Source organism: Hippoglossus stenolepis, chromosome 19 (genome assembly GCF_022539355.2).
Source record: "Hippoglossus stenolepis isolate QCI-W04-F060 chromosome 19, HSTE1.2, whole genome shotgun sequence".
NCBI classification, from domain to species: Eukaryota; Metazoa; Chordata; class Actinopteri; order Pleuronectiformes; family Pleuronectidae; genus Hippoglossus; species Hippoglossus stenolepis.
In genome coordinates, this window is record NC_061501.1 from 3,529,647 (window position 1) to 3,553,659 (window position 24,013).

At 40.5% G+C, this 24,013-nt stretch overlaps 2 protein-coding genes across 5 annotated transcripts in view; both read left to right on the forward strand.

Annotated features, from left to right (window-relative positions):
• Positions 1-1,671: 1,671 nt before the first annotated feature.
• On the forward strand, positions 1,672-5,787 carry aoc1 (amine oxidase copper containing 1). Its single transcript, XM_035142827.2, has 4 exons — positions 1,672-3,229; positions 4,085-4,373; positions 4,848-4,980; positions 5,518-5,787. Exons 1-4 carry the CDS (start codon positions 1,693-1,695, stop codon positions 5,785-5,787), a joined length of 2,229 nt encoding a protein of 742 aa, XP_034998718.1. The 5' UTR covers positions 1,672-1,692.
• A 15,271-nt stretch (positions 5,788-21,058) lies between these two features.
• slc12a7b (solute carrier family 12 member 7b) overlaps positions 21,059-24,013 on the forward strand; it is a 62,836-nt gene continuing 59,881 nt past the window's right edge. For all 4 annotated transcript variants that reach the window (XM_035142185.2, XM_035142186.2, XM_035142190.2 and 1 more), the window contains exon 1: positions 21,059-21,400. In XM_035142185.2, coding sequence (XP_034998076.1) covers positions 21,172-21,400 — 229 coding nt within the window. In that variant the 5' untranslated portion in view covers positions 21,059-21,171. The remainder of the gene's footprint in view (positions 21,401-24,013) is intronic.

Genomic DNA, 24,013 nt, shown 5'->3' on the forward strand with positions numbered 1-24,013 from the left:
GAGCTGCAGTGTGAGTTTTCTGGTATGAATTCTGTATTTCCTTGAATAAAATTACAGGTACAGATACTAAATATCAGGACTCTACGCTATGAAGCAGTGCCTCTTATGGTTCTGCAATAACAATAAAAACATTGTTATAATAAACGAGTGCTTTTATTTTAAAACAGGTTCAGAAAGCGTTGCAAATATTTATGTTTGGAACATATCCAAAAGATAAACATTGAAACTTTGGTGAAATGATCATTTCCACTCTCTATTCTGCTGTGAACCGCGTGCAGTACACAGAGAAAATAGACGACACCTCAAATCTCAGCGTGAAGAGCAACGCGGCTCACATCGCTTAGCTGAGCCTGAGCAGTGCAGAGATGATCCAAAAAGCACATTTTATATGTCAATAATGAATTAATGACATTTCTATGAATAAAATAAAAATTCTTGTTCAGCTTTTTGCATAATGCAATTAAGCCTAATACAAGTGTCCCACATTACAAAGTAATCAAATTCTGGCCGAAAAACACTTAAAGCTATCCACGCCTCCTCTGTGTATGATATCTCCATTCTCTCTTCTTGTGTGGTTAGAAAACATCTTAAAGATTACAGAAAGGTATAATATGTTGATCTAATGTGTTAAACAGACATCGGAATAAGTCACAGAATTTAAAATTGCAAAAAATGCCTTGAGCAAGATTAATTATCTAAACCGAAAATCTGTTATTTCATAATATTTACAACCCACTGTTGGCCAATCCGCCTCGTCGCTGCAAAGAAGGAGGTTAAATATAAGCAGCAGAGCATTGGACAGTGCATTCAGGAAGTTTTTTTCAATAGCTGACACAGGTGTGGATTTACACTCCCCCCCGCCTCCCCCCTGATTTACAAAGCACCTGAAGCATGTGGACAACTACAGGTAGCGTTCTATTCTTTGTTCCTAATACAGAGCTGCCTTTATAAGTGTCTTTAAACAAGGACTGAAATTTCTCCATCTATATAAATATTATTTCTTAAATGCCTTAATGTAATATGGAAAAGTGTAACATAATAATAATATATTATTATCAAGTTAATAATTACACCGAGAATTTGCGGGGGATTTGTAAAAATTGACACAAGGATAATATTTATATTGTAGCACAAACAGAGCAGGGAGGCCAAGAGAAAGCAGACAGGGAAAACGTAGACAGTGATATCTGCTGCTTGTGTTCCTGTGAAGAAGTGGCGAAGACAGCGATATAACAAAAGTTAATAAAGTGAAGTGAACAAGAACAAATTAAAAAAGAATAGAAAGAAGGGTGAACCAATCTGCAGGAGAGTTCTGTAATTAGTTTGCTAAAGAGGTGTGTTGGAAATCTGAAACTAAATAAATTATAAAGATCGAGAAGTTAAAATGTCCTTTGAAAGTTTTATTATAAGCCTTTGCAAAGGCTGAAAGTTACAGAGTGGCACTGATTTAAATACAGAGCAGGTATTTATAAGAACATAGTGGGTGGATTTAAGGTAAGCATAAAAGTCAAGGCTGTGAGATATCAGAAAATGAGGAGGTATAGATAGTTACAGGTAGAGGTGGAACAATCTTCAAACTGTTGAATCCAACATTTTTGTCTTTGTGAATTAAATATTGTGAAGTGACTTGACTCAACCTCTCTATATTTACAAATCTCACTCTGGATATTATTTTCTCTTCATATTACAGCCATGAAGCTTCTCTGTCTGCTGCTGTTGGCCTGTTTGGCTGGCTGTGGTGCTTCCAGGTCAAGAGACTGGGCTCATCACGGGGCTCCCATGTTTGCCGACCTCACAGTTCGTGAATTGAAATCTGTCCGGGCGTACCTGCATGGTATTCCGCAACTGGAGCTCACTGACGCTCGCAGCAAGCCTCTGAATAAGAACAGCATCCTCCTGATAGAACTCCATTTGCCAAAGAAGCACGAAGCCCTGAGAGCTCTGGACCATGGACGGTCAAAACCCCCACGTCAAGCCCGTGTCATCATTCAGTTCGGGAACCAAACCAAACCCAACATCACTGAGTACATTGTCAGTCCATTACCAACCCCAACGTCTCATGAGGTTAAGACCTTCAAGGGGGGTAGGCCTGTCCGCTTTGAGTCGAGGCCTATTACCGCTGCAGAGTATCAGCATATGATTGCCATCCTTGAGAAGATTACAACTAAAGCTCACAAGCTCCTCTTTGAGACCACAGGCGGGTTTTCCTTCACTAACTGCTCTGACCGCTGCCTGACGTTCTCTGACATAGCCCCCCGTGGGCTGGGTCCTGGTGAGAGGAGAACCTGGATCATGCTGCAGAAGTTTGTGGAGGGTTATTTCATCCACCCAGTTGGGTTTGAGGTACTGGTCAACCATCGGGACCTGGACCCAGAAAAATGGGCAGTTGAAAAGGTCTGGTACAACAGCATGTACTTTGACAGTGTTGAGGAGCTGGTAGAAAAGTATGAGTCAGGAGGTGTGGAGAAGATCAAGTTACCCGATCACGATGACAATGACCTCTACTCCACCTACATCCCCCGGGGTAACAGCAACACCCCCACCAATATCCACGGGCCAAAGCTTGTGGAGCCTCAGGGGCCTCGCTATCTCGTTGACCGCAACTTTGTTGAATACGCTGGATGGTCTTTTGCCTACCGAGTTCGCTCATCAGCCGGGCTTCAAGTCTTTGACCTACGTTTCAATGGAGAAAGGATTGCCTACGAAATCAGCCTCCAAGAAGCGATTGCCTTCTATGCTGGTGATACTCCTGCGGCCATGCAAACAAAGTATATTGATGCAGGATGGGCCATGGGCACCTCAAGCTTCGAGCTAGCGCCTGGAATCGACTGTCCAGAAATTGCCAAATTTATCGACCTTAACCACTACTACGACACAGACAATCCTGTGCACCACAAAAATGCACTTTGTATTTTTGAGATGACAACGGGTATGCCCCTCAGAAGGCATTTCAACTCCAACTTCAAGGGGGGATACAACTTCTATGGGGGGCTGGAAAACAGTGTGCTGGTGCTGCGGACAACCTCGACGGTTTACAACTATGATTACATCTGGGACTTCCTCTTCTACCAGAATGGGGTGATGGAGGTAAAGGTCAGCGCCACTGGATACATCCACGCCACATTCTTGACACCCAACGGACTTCAATATGGCACCAAGGTGTACAATTATGTGCTGGGTAACTTGCACACACACCTCATCCATTACAAGGTGGATCTGGATATCGCTGGTGAGTATTCCATTACAATCACTATATTTTAATGTCTAATGTATCTTTATTTGTCACTGACCCTCTGTATTTAAAAAAGGCTATAGTCAACATCAGCAGTAAAAACAGCAGAGTTAATATGAATTACATACATATTGGGAGATTCCTTATGTTACAGGTATGTAGGAAGGTGGACAGTAAGGATATAATGGGTCAAACTTTTGCATAGGAAACTTGCATCTTGTCATAGCCCCACAATTAATAGTTGGTTTCAACTCTCACCCCAGTTCTCCCCCTGAAACTCGAGAGTTTCAATGGTCTAACCCTACTTTTGTCTGCCGACACAACGATCCTTTCCCATACCATAACCATTTATATAACATTGTAGAAAGTGAGAATATATAAAATGTTGCCACTGGTCATAAAAAAACTTGGCATTAAACATTGTCTGCCATGGTACAGAACCCTCTAATACTGATATATGCATAAGTATTTATTTTCCTGTTGCACCAATCTTATTACATTGGGTTCATAGTGTGTTTTTGAGGCTGTGAAGATAGTGAAACAAGATGAAAGAAACAGCACCCATGGATTAAGCTTTCATCAGTTTTTTGTATTAATGCCAGTCCAGATAAAATCACTCTCTGGACTTCACCCTGTCATAAAGCAGACTTGGCTTATCAAGCGTCTGCAACTGTTCCTTTGAAATGTTTGCACATGACTCTGTGCTTTGCTGAAATCAATAACTTAGACCTGTTTGTCACATACCCGAAGAATTAGCGATGGAAACTAAATGAAATGTGTCTTAACGGACTGATTGTGTCTTAAAAGACTGATTACACCTTGACATCTAACTTTGCTGTCACTGTGACGCAGGTCGAGAGAACAGCTTTGAGTCGATTGATCTGAAGTTTGTCAACTTCACAAATCCCTGGAGCCCGAAGAATTTCATCGTCCAGTCCAAACTCCACAGGACAGAGCACAAGACCGAGCGATCTGCCGCCTTCCGCTTTGGCAAAAAGTTCCCCCGCTATGTGCACTTTTACAACGCCAACGAGAAAAATAAATGGGGGCAGCAGAGGGGTTACCGAATTCAGTTCAACTCACATGCCCATAGTGTCCTTCCAAAAGGCTGGAGAGAGGAAAATGGCATCAGTTGGTCAAGGTAATCAAATATTTTACCATTATGTCTCTAGAAAAAAAGTATATGGGTAAATATTTAAACCCATGTGTGCCATGTTTTTATGGTGACCACCATTCCAAATGTCTTCATCATCATCTTCAAGTTCACTTAGTTGACATCTTTATAGACACTGACATCTCCAGTGGAATTCAGTTTCTGTGCTTTTCAAGCCAAGTTTGCACACATAGCATCATATGTTTGTAATGATTGACCCCGGAGTTTTGCCGGACTGCAAGTTTTGGAAGTGTTGGGGGATGCATACACCAACAGTTCACGCCACACCAACAGGAAGTATTCGGTGGTAGTAAAGCAATTTGTCCTTTATTATCTGAAAATGTGGGTTACAAAAACAGTCGTAAACCGAGCTGCAGCTGCAAATCATATCTGGGTTCTCCGTCACTCAGCCGTCCGACTGACAGGTTTCATAACACTGACTGTTGACCTGTCTGTTTGCAGGTATCCTCTGGCTGTGACTCGTCATAAAGATAGTGAAGCCAGCAGCAGCAGCATTTACAGCCAGAACGATCCCTGGGAGCCTGCCGTGTCCTTTGAGGACTACATCCGCAACAATGAGGACATAGTCAACCAGGTACAGTAGTGAACTTTATGTAGACGTTTGTATGTTCCCTGTTCATGTATATGACACAATGCTCAATAAAGACATGAAGTTGATGTCAGTGTTCTACAGAGAGAACAAATTCTATATTTTCCAAGTTGTTGAACTATTCCTTTAACAACTAACAAGTAATAACTCAACAATATCATCTGAAGATCATTGTCACACTTAAATGAGCATTTTCCTTACTTTTTCAGCTTTAGTGTTAGTGACTATTAAAACTAAATTATTTAATCTCTTTTTTATTGGCGTTGGAGGCAAGATTCATAAAAAGGCAGTTTGAAATGTATTCTTAGAAAAGCTGTTTATATTTAGTGGGGGGATGTTTTCTGTGAGGTTACGTAATTGGATTGGAAGTTGGAAGTTTGCTCTTCCTAAAAGAATCTGTTTATCAGTTCTGTTCCCAATGCTGACATTTCCCTCTGTTTGCACGTTTAAATGGATGAAAACCACATGTTCTGTGTCCTATTCAAAGTAGTCTTACTGTAATGTTTGCTTCCCTGTGTGCAGGACCTAGTTGCCTGGGTGACGGTGGGCTTCCTGCATGTGCCTCACTCAGAAGACATCCCCAACACGGCGACACCCGGCAACGCAGTGGGTTTCTTCCTTCGTCCCTTCAATTTCTTCGACGAAGACCCTTCGCTGTCGTCGCGCAGCACCATCATCGTCCGGCCGGGCAAGGATGGCAAACCCAAGGTCCAGAGATGGACACCTGAGGTCGTAGGACACTGTGTGACGGACAAGCCATTCTTTTACAACGGCACCTATGCAGAAGTCTAAGGAGGTTTTCTAAAAAGTGTTCTAGCACAATTTGAATACACTAATAAGGCTCAATAACACAATGTGGATCTTAGATTAATAACAATCACTTGAAGTACATATAGTCAGATTCATGTATAACAATATGACAACCTTATGAGAACAAATGTAAAAGAAAGACAATTTTAAAAAGGAAAAAGTTGATATTGTGTTATTGCCTTTTCATAAATGGTTATTTTTCTATCAATGGTCATGTACAACTTAAAACCATATTTTTTAAGTGAAATTATTGCACTAACATAAAACAACCCCTTTTCACACATTACTTAACAAAATCCCTGTCTCTCTCCAATCTGGCTGCACCGATAAATGAATCTTAATGGCAAAGTTAATATAACACAGTATAACAAACCACACATGTGACCTGGCAGGGGGAAGGGGAGTCGGTGTGGGGCATGGAGGCCTTGAGAACTCCAGTAATCCCATGGCGGGTCACCGTGGCTGAGGTTTAGCAGCAGCAAGCATCCAGGATGCAGGATGCTCCGTATCCGCCCCACATGGGTCTAAACTACCGTCCCTCAGCACGCTCCACCCGCCCCCCTGGAGGGTATGTTTTCGCTGCACAGACAACAGGCCTTACAGTGCAAACAGCCTGATTCCGGATCCTTCCACACAAACAGACCAGATACCACCTGGCGGAGCCGTCGCCCCTGGAAACCCATCCATACGTACAATGTGGCAGAATTCACGGAAAATCAACAGCACATGTTACTGCTCTGTCCTTTATGCACACATTCCTGACATAGCCACGTGACTCACACTCAAGGAAATATTTTATGTAGTGACAAATGAATCAATCTTATCGATCTTATTGTATGTTATTGATATTATTTTGAATTAAACGTTTTGTATCGAACAATGATTAATAAACACAATTTTCTGTTTGCCATCAAGCTAAATAAAACTTCCAAAGCAATAAGTGGTCTGTGCAGTGGGAAAGTGGGTCTGTGTAAAGGGTAAATACGTGTTTTTTAAAGAAGTGAAAAAGGATCCGGCCAACAACTGTCGTCACTGTCTAAGAACTCTTTTTATAGGTGTGTGCCAATGTTTTACAGTGCACATTATAAAAGAGGGATAGTATGAGAGCTATGCATGCATCAGTGAGTGGACGTTAGAGGAGGGCACAGAAAGACAATGTCAAATGGCTAACAAGCATTCCTATAGCAACTTCCATAGCAATGACTATAGGACTGTACTGATTGCAACACCGTTTGTTCAGTCTGAACTGGTGTAGAGAAGTTTTACATGTAAAAAACAACATCTAATCCCTTCTCCTCTCTTACATCTTTCTCATGTGTTTCAAATCATGGAGACATGTTTTAATAAGAAACTGACCTTGTTTACATTCATATAAAGCCATTCAAAGTAGCTTTTTAAGGCTGCATAGCATAAATGACGTTACATCTTTAGCCGGACGCAAATGCAAGTACTGCCATTACACTGTGCATGTGGTTTAAACTTAAAGGTTCAGTGTGTAGAATTTAGTGACATCTAGTGGTGAAGTGTCATGTTGCAGCTAAATACCCCTCACCTCACCCTCCCCTTCCAAACATGACAGAGAACTTGTGGTAGCCTTCAGTTGCCATTAACAACTCAAAAGGGGATTAGTTTGTCAAGTCTGGGCTACTGAAGAAAACATGGCAGCCTCCGTAGAGTGGACCCTCTCCTGATGTAAATACAAAGTATTTAAATATAAAGGGCTCATTCTAGGGTTAAAAAAAAACAATAATTTGTACAATTTAGATGAAGCACACTGGTGAAAACATCACTAGGATTATTTTATATTAAATTTCTACCAATAGATCCCTTTCACCTAAATCTTCAAACTGAACCTTTAAAGATACCAGTGTAAAGAAAATAATGCAACATTTCTACACCATTACAACAAATATTTCTAACATGTAGTAGCATGTGTGGGTCTGTTCTAAAAAGCCTGGGATCTTAGATGGAGAAATGTGGCCACCTAGTGGTTACTTGAATAATTGTCTTCTCAGATGAATTTAGGAAACTGGCAATTTCTGTTTGACACAGGCCATAATTTGGTATTTGAAGTATTTTAATATTCTGGGTAAGGGGTTATTCTTAAAATGTTATTATAATTATTACAAATAGTGTGCATGTTTCAACAATGATGATTATATTTATGTTTTCATCATCAGGACATATACTCACCTAAAGTGAGTTGGGAAGGTCCTCCACTCATACTTGCCCGGAAATGCAGGCTTTTCAAAAGACTTGAAGAACTGAACTTCTGCTGCCCACGACTACACCGTCTGCAATCCACTTCCACGATGCACGTTCATGAGGGTGGAGACCAGACCAATTAGCAGAGAGTGGAGGTGGGTTATAAAACTATCAGACATCTGTTTAGAAGGTTTTAAAGCCTGTTTAGTGTTCATCATGCAACATGGTCTATGCACATGTTATTTCCGTGGAACTACTCATGCAAACTTATACTTTCTCAGACTAAAATTTACATTAAATATTTCTATACAGAAGTTAACAACTTGAAGGTTAAACTGTATTTAGGATTAAATATACCCTTCTCTGGTCTATAGAATATTCATTTGATTGCAACGTTTGTATATTTACAGGGATTGTTACAAAACCCAAGCATCTTATAAAGATTAAAAGTAAAAAATGAGGAGATATTTACGGGGGAAAAAAAGAAAAAAGAAAGAAACACCACCAAAGAAGAGCAGGAGTAAGATTTATTTGGGGATTAAAATGGTTTTGAAGAGAGAATTCCTGAAATTCGTTTTAAGAATATAGAGAAGGGAATAAAAAAAAATGTCACAAAAAAAGAAAGGAGCAATAAGCCATTGTCTGGCTTATGAAGCAGCATCCTTCCTTCCCTCCTTCCCTCCTTACTTTCTTCATTTATCTTTTCCCTTCTATTTCCAGCTGTGGCTTTGCGCTAATCATCCATCTGTTTTTATCAATAGATGATTAATCCTCATTCATTCAAGCCTCACTGTGACTTGGGCATGGACATGTCACATATGTTTGAATGATGCGATAGTCCAACACTACATCCTGTCTGAGATCCTGTGAGAAACAGCTACAAATATCTAATGATGATGGAGAGTTTTTCCACTGGTAAGAGGTCACAGCAGCCACATTCAAACTGAGGGGCTGTGTATTCATTAATGAATCTTCATTTACCGTCTGATGAACCACACCTTTTCTTTTCACAATGATATTACACCAGGAAATGTAATGAGTAATACAGTAGTACATATATTTATAATCACAACGTGTAATAACCTGTCCATCTTCCCTTCAGCCCCATAGAGCATGGAGTGTCTTTGCTGTGAGGACACACGTCCTTGGTTTACTTACTCAATCCAATCTCACATGACTGCTTGTGTTATTTTATAATCATTGATTTTTTATGTATTTTTGCTAATTTTGTGAGAAAGAAAAAAATGTGCTGTGTTTATTAATTATCGTGTATCTTATTAATGTCATCTTTTGTGATTAGATAATGTTTTTGTTTTTTTTATATATCTTTCTTGCTAGATTTCACTTTTGAGCAGCAGCAGGGCTTTTTGAGAGAGGGCAGGGTTTTGAGGGATAAACTGAACATGGAATGAAGAGCTCTCAAAATGAAAGCTTGCTCTCTTGAATAAAATTAGGAAAGAAACTCCACCCATAAATCATCAGCTTAATGTAGCCTGCAGCTTAATATTTTGGGATGGTAATAAAAAACATCTTCTCAGAAATGAGAAGATGTCAGGGAATGTCGGGCAAGGTCAGGGAATGTGCAGCAGTTTTGTCTTCATCGTAACATCCTTGTAATCGGTCATTTTAAAAGTTCACTTATTATGTTGACTTTGTTAGCCAGCTTTCAGTTCGTATAATAACTTAATTAGCTGATGGCCAGTACATCAGATAATAGCAGATTCTGCAGATATATTGGTGTCAGTGTATATGACAATAAATAACACAGTACAGCACAAGACAGGCCAAACTTTGGGAAACAAATTTCCATGTTACTTTAATCCACAAGTTCAATGTTAAATTAATTGGGTTTAATATATTTATGTAGAAGTTAAACTTTTTTAAAAATCTAATTATTTGACTTATTCACAATAACTCAAAACGATAGAAAACACTTCATGGAAGGTGACTCTTTACATTGAACTTATGTCATAAAGTCACATGGAAATTTAATATGTGATTGAAATACTTTTAGGCATGATTGTTTTTTAAGTATATATTTAGAAAGTTCTTTGTCTCTCAAATATGGATCCACTGTATATCAGTGAAGAAACGGCCTCATTTATTTGTTTGCCTATTTGCAAGAACACAATCCACACAACCTCAACAACACTATGACAAATGAATTATTTCTCTATTTCTTTGGCAGAAGTTAATGTGCATCTTCGTTCAGGTTCAAAAACAACACATACGCTTATGTTGTGTGTTCCATGTCCCAGCCACCAAGCCAGAGAGTTTACCACCTGCATGACGTCGCAAGGAGGTTCCAAGGAATTCTGGGGGATCCAGTGACTCTCGTCCAGTGAGAGGCCGGAGCCTGAGTTCAAACCAACTTCTCGATGAAACCACTGGTGGGATTCAGTGCCATTTCTTCACGGCTGTAGAAAAACTCCCAGCTCAGGCTTCTGGGGCTGCATGCAGGCCCCTCTATTGTCTCCAACACATGGCATGAGAGCCCAACACTATTGAGTTGTTGAGCTGTAACACACTGTTGTGTAGGTAATAAAGAGCAGACAAGCAAGCGTGTGAACAGCAGAGGGGTCGTCTTTACTTCTTCAGTCATCCACTCATCCAGGCTAACACTGCCACCGACTGGTTAAATATATATATCATGCAGGCCCCATGTACACTGAAGAAAATACACTTATTAAATTTATTTAAATCATTGAGAATTGTCAAATGTTAACAGAGCGTTTCTATTTTAACTGGTGCAGCTCTTCTAGCCTTCACTTCTTGTATACAGTCTATTGGCAGGACAAGCTAGATCTCACTTCTGTGACAGGGGGGTAGAGGAGGAGAAAAGTAGATGTCAAAGCTGCTCAGTTGTTAAGTTGTGTTGAAATTGTTAGAAAATTGGTTGAGACTGTTAAGTGGAAATGAGTTAACAAAAAGAAGAAGGGGGGAAAGGATTGACACAGAAAATTAAGCACTTTTTAATATGCACTCTCTTAGAAAGGCTGTGTGTTTAGTATGTACTTTTTTACTTGACATGATAGAAGAGAATTCATTTTTTTATTAGCGTACTTATTTAAAATCCCCTTCAGGTCAAAGTGACAACTGACAACACATGTTGGTAAATATTGCTATATTATACTTTCTTTAATTTGTCAGTTGGTGACTACACCAGACATTGATACATCTATATATGTTGCACAGATTCATAATGCTGGTTAGACATGGTGATATCCTGGACCATGCTTGAGGGAGTTTTCTCTATCTGAACCTTTCTGAATTTTAGAACTGCACTTAGCGTGGGTGGCCATCTGCCTCAACCACTTAGGAGAGAAATGGGGGAGAGCGAAGAGGTGGGTGGAAAGGGGGAGAGAGAGAGAGAGAGAGAGAGACAAGGAGCAGTTGTGTTTCATATTTAAGCATTGAGCAGTGCTGCTGAGGCTCTTGTTGTAACCTATTTAACAAAACATTTCAGGACATGATTAAAAAAAACAGCTTTTTCTAAACACGAGTATTACAAGAAAAAACATGGTGTGAGATTAATGGGTACAAGGACACTCACCATGATGAAACACCATTGTGTAGCCGTTCAAACGGAACCAGTCACATAAAAAGGCGATTATTGTGAGATGATGGGACTCTCTTCATATCCACATGTCTAACGGGGAACATTGTTGCACAGTTATTTGAACGCATTTATTAAGCGGGAGTGCAGATATGAGATAAACAGAACATATCCTAATTATAACCCTGCCCCTCATCCAACGAGCGTGTATAGAAGGGCCTGTTCGTGTGAGCATGTGCCTACATTCGCAGCCGGATAGGTGCAAGCTAGACCCCGCTGGAATGCCAACCATCCCATTCCTCTTTGTCTGCTTCCCAAAAAAACTCCTCCGCCCCGTCAGCAGCTGAGAATAAACTTCAGACAGACAGGTCCTGCAAAACGCAGTAAGACCAGGCATAGAGAGAGAGAGAGACAGAGGCAGAGAGACAGGGGTTACAGGACAAACACAAGAGAGTCATTTCAATCACCAGGGAGGATATTAACTGGTCTCATATCATCTGCTACCAGAATTTGAATACCCGAATAACAAGTACCTCACTACTTCAAGTCATTAGGGCATGTAAAATCAGCAGATAAACATGTCTGCTGGTTCTCTGTGACACTACATCAGATATAACTTTTAATGCAAGCTCACAAAGTCAGTTTAATTATCATTGATTTGCTCAACATTCCAAGGAGGAGGTGTAAATTGTAAAACACTCCAGAATATAGTTAGTTGTAGATTAGTTCGATGAGGTGGTGTAAAAATACTTTGTCACTGAAATAAATAAATATGCTGATGTCATTGCCGTGAATGTGCTAATGAGTCATCAGTCATCTGGCAAAGCAGTCGCAGCATGTGTCTGCATCAGTCCAGGCTGGTGTGGAGAGGAAAGGGTGGGGACAGGAGGAGGGGGGGAGGACGAGAGGTCAACAAGGGGACAGGGTGAGGTGAATTCGAAAAACGGAGATTTGCATAATTTCAAACCGCAACCCCTCCCATCGAGGCTCAGTACATGGTTGTTTAGATCCACTTCGAGTTTCCTATTCTTAGTTGTAAGCATGGGGATCATACAGTAAAGCTTTCAGTGAACTTAACCTGAAGGGTCGGATTTAAAACCCCAGAGGCCAGAAATATCATGTCTTATGTTTAAATGTAGGATTGGTCAACTGCACAAGCATTGCTGACTGGATTGATGCGATCCAGGCTTGCATATGGGTGCCCGCCATTTGTTTTCTGGCACCAACATCTTTTTTTATGCTCATGAAATGCATGAGCGCATTGCAAGAGTTTCATTATAGGAGCTTTTCTTCAGAAAGCAACTGAAGGAAGGAAACTCTATTAGAATTTTGTCACGCTATAACGTGTTTACTGGATAAAGTAAGAAAAGGTAAGAAAGTTTCCCTGCTGTCATGACAAATCAAGATGCGCCACTGCACAAACATGTTTCTAGCTGTTCCCTTTGCAGAGCATTAAAACAGTTTGTCCGGGGGTCACTCACCTTGACAGATGTCCACAGTGGAGTGACTCACTGAGAGCAAGAGGATTATGTGTGTGTCAGGGAGTGCAAGAGGTAGGAGCCACCTACCTATTCCTTCTACCTTTTAGTTTCAGATCAGAATCACGTAGCAACAATATGCCAGCTCACTTATTCAATTCTGAATTGGCTAAACCGACAGAAATGTTCTAAAAATCAACAGGATAGTCTCAAGAAGGTTGTTATTTGTAGGAGCCTTTAGGATGATTGCTAAACAGCTCTTTGTACACATGACCCTGCCTTCTTTAATCTGCCTTCTGTGCCACTAGGCCTCAGCAAATCCTCCTCCTGGGTCCCTGGGGGTAGTTGTGGCAGCCATGTGCTCTCAGCCACTCCTTGGTAATGGCTCACTCTCGGTGCACCTGCTGGTCTCCTGGAATCTCCTGGTTTGGTAAGAAGTACGTAATGATTAGAACAGGGGTGGATCCAGGGTCCGGGCACTGGCCCTAGTTGAAATCTGATTGGCCCCTGAAGAGCCCCTGTCCATTTATAAAACAATAAATATGACACTTTGTTATGAAGTTCACTGTGTGTTTGAACAAGGAACACTTTTCCAAATACATTCAATGATGTGTTGCTTTGCTCAAAGCTGTAGATCTAACAGTAAACAAGGAATGACTTAAATATGCACCTTACAGGATCATGAACATTTTAGCCACTTTACGGCCCCCGAATTAGAAAAATCCCAGATCCGTCATTGATCTAGAAATCTGCTTTTTCTCACATTTGGTCAAAACCGTCATACCCATTGACTTCAATCTGGGCAGGATGGACGAACCAGGAGCAGGAACTACCCATGACGTAACTGTAGGGCACGAGACAAGACTGTGTTTGTTTGTTTGGGGGGGGGGGTATCAGACATCTCAAAGCAGCTGCTGAGTGATGTACTGTGAAGGCTATCCCTCTATGAGAAGTCCAGCCAGTGCGCCCAAAGACACTGAATTGAGTTGCTGCAATACGATTCGGGACTAATTGCGCTCCTTGTATTATAAAGTGATGAAAGGCCCTAAACGTAAACTGATGTATACATCCTTCCCTCTGTTGATGACCTTTGACCTTTAATGACCTCGACTAAAATCTTCAGACATGCCCACTGACTAACCTGCTGATGACCTCCTGAATTGGCTGATGGGGAGTTTTTTTTTATGATTGTACCTGATCATATACAAACATACATATACAATAGAGATGGATTTTTTTGCAGACAGACAGTACACTCTTCTGGTGGGCGTTGTCATAATGTCAGTGATATGACACGGTTGTGGTCTCCAGAGACATCTAGTGGACATAATTTGTCAGAGCAGGGTAATTAAAAAGTGAAAGTGATATACCTCACTATGACATATGGTGAGTGAGGTAATATTCTGTGAATGCCTCTTAATCCAGTTATATATAAAGGCAATGGAAGTTCTGTAGTTTTCAAACCTTCTCAAAGCCTAGATTTGGATTTGGATTTGCTGAATCTGGAGCCTATGTGGGTGTGATTGGAAAATATGAGGAAAATTGAAAAATATACCAGTTCCGTCAATGGAACCTATTGTTGGATATATACCACATTGGTAACAGGAAAGTAAATTGTATTTGCAAACTGAATTCTGTGTCCTTTGGAAGCTAAAACAGATTGAATCAAAGACTTTTTTGCATATTACAGGAATCTATGGGGAAAACAGTTTCAGACAGATTTGCATCAACTGTTTGAAACTTCATATAAGGAACAAGTTATTTGTATGTGAGGTGAGTTATGAACTGGGTTGTTATTTCTTATGTGCATTGAGTTTAAACAATTTGACACTGAGACCAAACAATCACTTTTGTCATCATGAATAATAATACTAAGAAATTCTCTCAACACAGATGATGCTGAATATGCTGAAACAATGCGAAAATGCCCCAACAACAGAATTATGATAGGTCTCATAATCAATCCATTAAATCAATCAGTTATCATATATAAGTTTGTATATAGGGCTGTCAAAATAAAATCCAAGGAATGCATTTAGAGAAACTAGACCAGAACAGGACTAAAAAAACTAATTGCTGATGAATCAAGTTTGTCTGTTTTGTGATTTTACTTGAATCATGGTGAATGTGTTATATTTTTTGCTTGGTTGGCTGTCACTGACTTCACACTCACCCAGCTGTGATGAACATGCACACACATGCACACATATCTGTCCCTACTGAATAGTAAAGCCCATGGGATCTTGTTATACATAGTGTGCCATCTGCATAGAGACAAAAACAAGTCCTGGTAAATGTCTCCTACCGCCTCCATAACCACAACCTCTCAGCTTCAGTCTGTCCTCCTCTGTGGCCAACGTTTTATTTCTCCACCAAACCTTTGATGCATGATCATAGCTGTGATTAGCCTACACACATTATGTTCTATTATACAGCACAGGGAAAGTTAAAGCTTTACATGTTTTATATGTATTTACATACATTGCATTATAAAGGAAATCAAAACATCTGTATATAACAATTTTAAGTTAGACCCATGATAAATAAGCTTTATTTCAATTATCTAATTAATTCATCTAGATAGAACAGGGGTTTTTTTCAGAAAAGAAGGACAAAATATGCTTTGCTCTTTTTGGCTATTTATAATATAAATATATAAAACAACAAATACAAATTCTAGTATGGTTGATCTAAATATTGGTTTATTTATGATTATCTTATAGTATGAATGTGTAAAGTGAAAAAATAACTTTAAAGACTAGCCTAGGAAATATAAAAAAATATAAAAATAAAAACACTTATTGTTACCTTAAACAGAAAATCTAACATTTTACCTGACACACAAAAATAAAGACCATGCTGTCTGTGAGCCGTGTTTGCTGGTGTGATTTTATGAATCTTGCACTGTTTTGTATGAAAGCAGATAATTTTTCCTTTTAATTTTAATTCTAATTTCAGTTTTTATTTCTATTTTATTGTAATTTCAATTTTAATTATATTTAGGTTTTTATTTTAATTCTTGTTTTTATTGATATATTTGTATTTATTTATTAAAATGTTGAATGACACGTTGTTTGAGTCTTGGGTATTGAGGCTCCTGGCACATGTAGGTGTGGCAGCTGGGCCTCTGCTCCTCACAGTGTCTCTGCACATGCTTGCATCATGTTCCCCTCTGAGGTCTGCTCAGACTACCGAGCTGAGGATGTGCTGCTGCTGCTGACCCACACTGTCTGTTGTGGCAGGGGGGGACAATGGCACAGCGGTAGGGGAGCCATTTCAGAATAAAAGCTTCCTTTCATGTTTTAGTGCTGACCCACATACACCCCCAGACACACATCTCTGGCTCCAGTCATTTCACCGACACAGCTGAAGCAGTCTTCAGGGGCCCAGTGAGTGATGTGTTATGGTCAATGACAACACTGGAGCAACCTTTATTGGGGAGAACTCACTGTTACTGCTCACCCACTAGAGTGAGACATATGGAGGAAAGAGGTGAAGTAACCGGTGACATCAATATGAGCAGGTTGACAGTATGTGTCTGATACTTGTCTTAGCTGTGAGGAGCAATGCTGAGAGAAGCCTAAGCTTAAAACATTTTTAAAGTAAAGAAACTTGTGTGATAGGGGTATTAAAATATAAAAATAACTTGATAGAGCAGCAAAGATGATAATTTATTGATTCTGTTAAATGCTTGAGTGCATTCTCATTCAGGTTTACAGGGCAGTGACAGTAAGTAGGACTACTCAGTCAACTGTGTAACAGTCTTGATTCTTCCCCCTTGTCAATGGAAACAGAAAGTAGGGCGCCCTGACAACATCTTCCACCTCAGCAGCCGGTTTGTTCAGCTCCCTCCCTGAGGACGATCCCTGTGACTACAGCGCAGGATGTGAGGAGACTGTTTGTACACCGATGATCCATATTTCTCATGAGACAAGATTAATCATGGGAATAATATTCAGCAGCACAAACCTGATCTGTTCTGTCACTCTGTGTGGGAGAAGTGTTATGACACAGATCCATCCACACTAACAATAACCGCATTAAAATTCTTTTGAACCAAAAACTTGTGAATACAGTGTTTCTGTTCTTTTCATGTCTGATGGATGTTGTCATTAATTTATTGTATTGTTTTATGAAACAATAATAACCTGTTGCTATAGCCAATTTCTGACAGGAAGAAACAAAAAAGTAAATGAATATAAAAATAGTCACGAGAGTTTTGATTTTCACAGTCAATTTTATAGTAGATAGTTAACCTTAATTACAAATTCTGACATACTTAGTTAGTTATGTCATCTTTTTGTCTTACAATAAGTATTTTATTTTCCTGGCAGAAATGGCTATCCTTATATGGTCTTCAAAGTAATTTTCTCATCAATTTTTTCTCTGAAATTGCACATCAAATTACAAAAGCTTTACATCACATCAATGTCAGTTACGACAACAGAACAATCACATCATATTTCTCTGCTGATTAAAGAAATGGATGTCCTTTATTCATTCTAATAAAAGCAGAGATCAGGACGGTAGGAGGATGAAGGCTGACATTTGTCGCCCTCAACACTTGCAGCTGTGTGTTGTGCTGTAGAGGCCACATCTGTTCCCACCCAGCTTAAAAACTGTAATCTGTGTATGATTCTGTCTAGGCTGCAAGTCATTCTGTACCGAGGCTTAGCTGCAGATGAATAAAACACCATGGACATGGAGGATTACAAGTTACTTCATCAGCCCTGTGTTTTAGGCTCACACCCTGCTTGTGCTGTGCGCATCCTTTACACTTTCATCCAGTCCGACTGAAAAAGGGAAGAATATCTACACAAAGAAGCAACATAAATTCTACCAAAAACTAAATGCATAGACTATTTGCAACATACACCCCATGTATGTCGTTTCATAGGTTATATGATATTCACTGCCACTAGATGTCGCACTAGCACCCGCATCTCAGGCCAAAACAAATGTTTTATGGAGCCAAAATATCCCAGATATGAGCGCTGACATCTTGCAAATTCTGAGTCTGAGGTAGCAACCAGGAGATGGAGCCGCGGCATCAAGGTCCCACCTATACATGCGAGTCAGTCTCAGCTGTCAATCATGACGTTTCACTACTTTTTTATAGCATCAAATAACAAATGAAGACCAGACTTACCAAACTTGAAAAATGCACTCGAACAAACATCAGTGTGATAAGAACTACCATCAGTTTGAAAAATTTGATGTGTACTGTGATTTTCTTAGTTGTGTCCATGTTCCATCAGCTAACATTGAGAAGGCAGGTTTTATGACCTGTACTGCAGCCAGCTACTGGGTAGGGATCGAGACATGTCGTCCATCTTTATTTACAGTCGATCACTACACACACGGAGGGAGTGTTACTTCATTCTCTGCTCAGGACACCATTAATCCACTGCATCCTCAAAGAAAATAGTTGTTGGCTGCTTTATTTATGTTCATCACGTATACATAATATCTAATTCACAAGCTGAACTGACTTTAAACCTACATATGTAAAATAAACAGACCCAGCCCCAACTGCACCCCTCCTTCCCCCCACTTACCCTCCCACCCCTCGGCCACCCAAATGTCCCGCCAGCTGTCTATTTTAGATGTCCACATAACACCCTTCAAGTAATTACTGTCTGAGTGGTCTCCTGGAGTTCATCCAATATATTCTGTAATAAGGAATCTTGCATTGCTGAAAAGTAAATGGCATTTATCGACTATTTGACATTTATATGTACAAGCTGAGATACGCTACAATCAGGGTTGGGTCTAGGAACTATTTTCAGTCACAATAAGCTATTTTCAGTTTTAAAGAAGTGGAGAAATGGTGAAAGTGTGAAGACTCAAATCCAAGCCTTTAGCAGTAAATAAAAATAGTTACTTTTTTTTATTCACTATGATAAATCGCTATTTAAAAGTGGTCCGTGTCTTTTGTAGTTGTTGAGTGTCTCTTTGTCCTCATTTTGTATCTTTTTGTGGTTTGTCCATTTGGTTGTTTGATGTGTCTCTGGGGTCTTTCATTGATTTCCCACCAAGATATGTAAACAATGTTTTTCAAAGCTACAGCAAAGAGCCCTTGGACTGTACCTCGAAAAATGCCCTTCAGTAATCCATCCATGATATAATCATACTGACTCTGGTGGACCTGTGCCATCTTTTCCTCTCCTCTGCCCATGACAGCAATGAGGGTCCGGTCTTCAAGCTTTATGAGTTTTATGAACATGATCTATACGTCCAGTGTCTCTTCACTTCAACAGTATTCATTTATTAAATAATCACATTGAGCAAGTTACATTTTGTGTGGATTTCAGTTTTGCCCAAAAAGCTAACATGCTAAACCATGTCTGTATTTACAATGACACTATTGCAATGGGCAGTTCACGGAAACGAAAGGTCTGCAGTCTGACCTACATAGCTCAGGTTCACTGGAGATTTTACATTCTCCATAAACTATTTTGTTTAAGTGCATTTCAATTGTTCAGTGTAGTAACCTGTAGTTTCTTTCCTTTTTTTTTTTACAAGACTGCTCCTTCTATAATCTGTCTGAATGAGTTTTAAGTGCAACCCCCTTGATTTTTTGCAAACAGATCCTCTTTGCCTGAAGAAGAATTCATTAAGTTGGGTTGGCGTTCTCCATCTTGGATTTCCTGTACAAATTTGATCCGTTTGGTGCCAGTTCGCAGGGAGATTTTAAATCTGCCACATTCGCCTGCGCGTCTCAAAAAAAACGCCTGGAAAAATGAGAGGTGATCGCCGAACCATTTATTCTAAGCTTGTAACATACCAAAGTTATTGTGGCGGGGTGTTGGCAAATCATTAAACCATCATTGCTTTTTTAAATTAGACGGATTTATTAAGTGTCTGTGGCAGATGGGCTATTGATAGTGGGGGATGTGGAGAGTGGGTGTAAATTACCACATCTTTTTGAGACAATTAAAGAAGTGTGTAATGAGTTTAGTGTGACATGCTGGGACCTGTGCTCCATTGATACAATCTTACATATTATCAGGAGCTGCATTGTTTGTTTTCTTGGCCTAATTCAGCTTAAATAACAGAAAAAAACATTTAAACATTATTGCAATGTGTATATTTAGGGCCCGAGCACCGAACAGTAGGAGTTGTTTTTTTTCAGGCAAATGAATTGGCTTTTTGAGGGCTTTAACATGCTCAAATCGTTACCAAAGTTTACAGAAAATTAGAAAGTGGTGAAAATGTACGTATTCTGGAGTCATTTTAAATGGGCGTGGCAGGGTTAGGGTTAGGGGGGCCCCCTGGAACGCGTTCACATTGACCGATCTTCACAAAAATCGATACACAGGTGTATCATGACCAGACAAACAAAAAAGTCTAGAGGGGCAATTTGAAAAAAGCAACAGGAAGCCCGCCATTTTGCATTTAGTGGCCATTTTTCACATTTCTACTTTGACGAACTCGTCCCAGGGCTTTCATCAGATCAACTTCAAATTGAGATGAGTGTCATCTAAACAAGATGGAGATAAAAACTACCTCAAAGATCGAGTTTTCGTCACACGGTGTGACCGTGGCGCGTGGCGTGGCGTCAAGGTTTGATTACACGCCATCAAAACACGAGGTTCTGTATCTTGGACATACATGGACCATGAATCCTGAATGATGCTGATAATGCACGAGTGGAGTTGTTTGTTGACGGCTCAGCATCACAGGCTACAACCAAAAACACAGGAAGCTGGACTTCAAACCTGTCTCAGAGCTGTGGCAGCTGCTGAGAAGGCCGTGATGTATTCTTAAAATTAAGTTTTAAAAATGGAAACTAAATTAAGTTGTTATACGATATGAACTTGAGTTGCCATAAACATAATTATAAAGTGGGTGTGGGTGAGTTGATTACATTTCTCCCACAGTCCACAATTAACAAATGTCAACCGCGCTGATTGGCTTCCGCGTGTGACTGACAGCGCTCCTTGGCCCTTCCGACCAAAGAGCGAAGGGCGGGGGGGCGGGCACCTGTGTACTGTAATCAGTCCTCTGATAAACCGCGTGAGTCCGAGTCCCGCTGTACGCCGCAGCTGCAGAGGTGAGCCGGTGTCTGCGGCTCGTTCCCTCCGCCGAAAGTGCGTCAACACGCCGGGAAACAACCGAGGGGACATGGGGGAGAGGTTTGTGGTGGTCCCGGTGGACGGAGGAGGTGGGGTCGCCGGGGACAGGGAGCCCTCGGACGCGGTTGTCTCTGACCCGGCGCCGGACACCGGTGGCAGCGCCGGTGTCGGTGCGACCGCGGAGGAGATAGAGGAGGGGGAGGACTCCGTGTTCGAGCCGCAGGACCCCAGCACTGTGGTGCCGATCCTGGAGTACAACCGGGAGCCCAACAAGTACGGTAAGACGCTCCGGCCGCGTCCCACTTCTTATCTCCTCGGTCTATCCGAGGATTAGACGTCGAATTTGACTTCGGCTGCACTTGTGCCTCTGCAGACATTTTAATAAAGCTCCAGCTCCAGACATGGAGAAATACGCATGTAGCGTTAAATAGAGTCTCAGAGAAGTCACACACACACACACCTGTTGGTGAAGCAAGAGTCACCAAACAGTCACTTGAGAGCAGTAGGAGTTTTCCTTTCATTTCAAGATTTACAAACAAATGCTCTCCAAGCTGAAAACAGTCTCTATCAATACAAATGGACGCTAATCGAAATGTAACCTGGCTGAATGGGACTTAATGACACTTCTATATTGAACTTCCTGTGCTTTCCCCCTCCCTCTGAATTTAAAGAAGCACAGTTTACTCATTTTATCACGACAGTTCAGCTAGATTCCATTCTGTGTTTGTTTTTTATCAGAGTGGATTTAGGGTTTCCACACTTAAACCCTTTCAAATAATGGCGATCATTCAATTAAAAACACTAAAACAGATGAAAACAATAAGAGAAGCAACTTGAAGTAGGTTTGAAAAATCTTGTTGGTGACTATCCTGTAATTTAAACTCACTGTAGAGTTCAAATAATGATCCTGCAGAAAAGCAAGGCCACCATTTCAAAAGGAAATGTGATAATTGAATGAGATTCTCCTTAAATCCACTGAACTTTGTTTGTGACCCTCACACCTTTCATGTCTCTGAGCCACAATTTGTCTGCGGCCACTTGTTCGACCAGTTGCTCACAAACAAGATGCTTCTATAGCAACAGGTTTGAGGCTCAGAAGGGGTCAGAGTATTGCCTGGAACGCTGGCCAGGCAAGCATACCAAATTTTGTGTGCCGATGATGGCTCACTGTGTGCACGGACAAATCTGTTGTGTGTATTGATCAGTGATCGTTAGAGCATGAAGTGTTTTTGTTCAACTCTGCTGAGCTGCAAAAATGCGTCGTTGGCTGTGGCTTCCTTTTTTTTTTTTGCATGTAATATGTTGTGGTGTACCGGAGTCTCGCGTTGAGTTTAGGTTGTAAGATATTGAGCTTGAGACAGATGCAGCTCGCAGCTTGTGCCAGTGACTGAGCTTATGTTTTGTTGGACACAGGCTATTTCATATAAATCTGAGATTTTGAGTCCTTTTTTAAAACTGAAAAAATACGGATGGGGAAAAAGTAGACAGATGACCCTGGGGATCATAGTTGTGCTGCTATTGACATCGTGTGTCGGCCTGTTATGTTAAATCCAACAGGGAAATTTCCCACTGCCCCAGGGTCATTACGAAATGCTTGGTGCACAACAAGTCAGCTTCTGGCCCTAAATATAATCTACTAAGGGTTTATCTACTTAAATCTACTGAAATATATCAACAGATGATGAGTTCCAATGTGTGGACTCTCTTTTACTTTGGCAACGTTGGATGAAATAAAGATTATGTTAATTGAATGCTTCTGTTCACTGCGAAATTCGTGCATGTGCCTTGATTTTTATCTTTCATGGCTCGAGATTGTGGATTTCAGGACAAAGGAAGTGATTCAGACACTGCTTGCATACTTGCAGCATGGGTATAATAAAACCAAATCAGAAGTGATGTATTTCGGACTGGATAAACCACTACCTCATCCCGTGAGAGTAAAGTGAGTGTAACTGGTAGCGTGGCTAGCACAGAGCTGGAGGGCCACGACAATGTCTTCCACATGATTCCCTCTTCTATTATACAAGGACAGGTTGGCACATGACTGCTCAGTTTAAATGCATAGATTGAGTTTCAGTCTAAGTCAGATTAAGCTAAGAATAAGGTGTGCGTTCACTTTTGATTGTGTATGGGTGCTGTTCTTGTGTTCGTCCTTATCATAAACACAGCATCATTGAAAAGAAGTTTCTAATCTGAACTCCTCAGGAGAACTATTCCAGAGGGTTGCCCCCCCCCGACCGCAAAGGTCCTGTGTTTTCCTCTGTGACAACACATCGTGTGATCTTTCATCAGAAAACATTTTAATCTCCTGAGAATTTGTTACATGACTCCAAAGAAGAGTGTGGACACAAACACCACTCATGTTGTGGCATCATTACAGAAATCAGCTTTGACTTATGCTTAGAATCCTGTTGTTTCTATACCCTAAGATAGACAATGTTTGCTTGATTAAGTCATTGAGCCCTGTATGGAAATATTTCCTCTTCATTTGGAGGAGAATTAGGAATTACAAAATGAACAATAAACATTCACTTTGTTTCACACAAATCAAAAGAAAATAAATGTGATTAAAATACAATAAAACTGTAAACAATGGATAAAGGAGGCTCCATTACATCATGTTTTCTTCATAAAACATGATGTTGAGAATCTGACATTACAGTTATAACACCGTTTCCAGAACAGCATCAGTAATGTTCATAACTGTCACCAAAAACGTCAGTAATGCGTCACTGGAATTAAATCTGAAATGTAAATATGTTCCTGAGTGAGAGAAAGAAGAACATAGACATGAGTCAGTATCAGTCCTCCAATCATCTGCTGCTGTGACTCACTGTCTGCACTGCCTCTGCAAGGGGCAGTTTGCTAGATTTGTGACACTTCTGCTGACC